General features: G+C 58.4%; 1 protein-coding gene across 1 annotated transcript in view; it reads right to left on the minus strand.

The window, feature by feature from the left end:
- The window catches only part of PTPRN2 (protein tyrosine phosphatase, receptor type, N polypeptide 2), a 496295-nt gene that overhangs the window by 492660 nt on the left and 1316 nt on the right, over positions 1-2319 (minus strand). Inside the window, exon 2 of the mRNA XM_005861191.2 lies at positions 423-482. Coding sequence (XP_005861253.1) covers positions 423-482 — 60 coding nt within the window. The remainder of the gene's footprint in view (positions 1-422; positions 483-2319) is intronic.

Raw genomic sequence — 2319 nt, forward strand, 5'->3', positions numbered from 1 at the left:
TTCTCTTCCTTTCTTTTATGTTCAACCCTCCACCCTCCCAACAGCCCCGCCAGAGCTGCCTGCCAACTCTCTATCCATGAGTCTGTCTCTATTTTGCTTGTTAGTTCAGTTTATTCATTAGATTCCACATATGAGTGAGATCATGTGATACTTGTCTTTCTCTGACTGGCTTATTTCACTTAGCATGATACCCTCCATGCTGTCTCACAGGGTAAGAGATCCTTCTTTTTACACCTGCAGAGTGTTCCATGGTGTAAATGTACCACAGCTTTTTTATCCACTCGTCTACTGATGGGCACGTGGGCTGCTTCCAGACCTTGGCTGTTGTAAATAACGCTGTGTTGAACATAGGGGTGCAGAGGTTCTTTCAAATTAGTGTTTCAGGTTTCTTCGGATAAATTCCCAGAAGTGAACGGCCGGGCCATAAGGCAGTTCCACTTTTAGTCTCTTGCGGTAACGCATGCTGCTCTCCACTGGGCATCCTGAAGCAGAGAAGGGACAGCGTGCGTCCAGCGGGGGAGCCGGGCGGTGAGGCCGCAGGGCCCTGACCTGTGTTCACACCCGCCCAGGAGGCCCAGCTTCCTGAAGCACTGGCGGCGGCCTGACTGCGCTCCTGCTTCTCCAGCTGATGGCGCCTCTTCACCCAGCGAGACTCTCCCCACAACTTGAAGCGAAAGCTCCATTTTCCCAAAACAATGTGATCTCGTGGAAATCGCGTTTCGGTTCAGTCTCCCTTCAACACATCTCACCTACGTCACCCCTGCACCTGCCAGGTCCTCAGCTCCACCCGTCCTCCCACCACCTTCTCACTAGTGACCACGGCCCTCCAGAGGGTGACGAAGAAAAGGGCAAACAACCGAAAGGCAAGCTGCACGGTGGACAGTGGGGGAGACTAGCTCCCCTCTGTTCCCCAAACGCAGTGACCGTGAGAAAGTTACTCGCCTGCCCGGCCTCGCCATCAGGGGCAGGAGAGGCAGGACCAGATTGTCACCTCGGAGACTGCTGGCCCCAGATAACCCAGGACGCCCTCCAGGCGCCAGCCGCACCCCAGAGCGCTCTCTGGCCTGGAGCAGCCCGGAGCCCTGCGAGGGCCAGAGAGCCTGAGGAGGCAGCGAGCCGGCCGCGGACCCGCGGGCACAGTCAGGTTCTGTGCCTGTCAATGGGATGGAACGAGGCCCTCAACACAATGAGCTCCCCAAGCCCTGCAGCCCCCCAAGCGCACACAACACTAGTGCCTCCCCAGGAGCCAGAAGCCCCCAAGCACGCTTTTGTTTAACCAGAGCGGCAGGCCCTGCCACCTCCCAGCCAGGCTGAGCTCCCTCCTCCTCCTCCTCCTCCTGAGACCTCCCTCCTCCTTCTGAGACCTCCCTCCTCCTCCTCCTGAGACCTTCTCCTCCTCCTCCTGAGAGCTCCCTCCTCCTCCTCCTTCTCCTCCTCCTCCTGAGAGCTCCCTCCTCCACCTTCTGAGGGGTTGCTTGGTCTCCCTCCACCACTTGGGACAGGGTCAGCGAGTGGGCAGCTGTGTGCAGCCAGGAAGTGGGACGGACAGGAAGTGTTGAGGGTGTGAGGAACCTGGGTCTGTGAGGAGCTAGCAGCCAAGGCCCATAGTCTTAAGGTGAGGCCCAGGGGACAAGGACAGAGCCAGCTGGAGACATCACCACAGGAGGGAGCCCAGGAAGGAACCTGGTTTTCCCTCCTCCCCAACACCCACACGGTCCTCCCCGATCCTCCCTCCTCCCCAACACACGGTCCTCCCCGATCCTCCCTCCTCCCCAACGCCCACACGGTCCTCCCCGATCCTCCCTCCTCCCCAACGCCCTGGTGACCCCATCGCCAGCAGACAGCGGCCAGACCACAGGATGCAGGGACCAGCCTCAGCCTGAGCCAGTGGAGGAGGACAGTGAGCCAGGCCACGTCCCAGCAAAGCCACCTGCTGCTCCGGCCCCTCCCCAGCTCCACTTCCTGTGCAGACACCTGACACGAGCCGGCCTCACCCTGCTCTGCCTCGACCCTCAGCGCGGCCAGCATGGCTCCCATTGAGCTCCCTGATGAAGAGAGTTCTTTCCTGTAATATTTGCTAGTTCCACCTTGAGCTCATAAATTTAATTAGTTTCTTCAAATTCTAGTAGAACAGCTTTTGAAAATGCAGAAAAGCCATCATTTTAGAGCTGGTGAGAGAAAATATTTATTTATTCCAGCTTTGGAAACACTCAGCTTCCCACGCACTGCACAGAGGAGGCACCTTGGAGACACTCCCGGGGGGGGAAGGAGGCACCCTGGACACACTCCGGGCGGGGGGGAGGCACCCTGGGCACACTC

This window comes from Myotis brandtii, unplaced genomic scaffold, assembly GCF_000412655.1.
Source record: "Myotis brandtii unplaced genomic scaffold, ASM41265v1 scaffold145, whole genome shotgun sequence".
In the NCBI taxonomy this organism is placed as follows: Eukaryota; Metazoa; Chordata; class Mammalia; order Chiroptera; family Vespertilionidae; genus Myotis; species Myotis brandtii.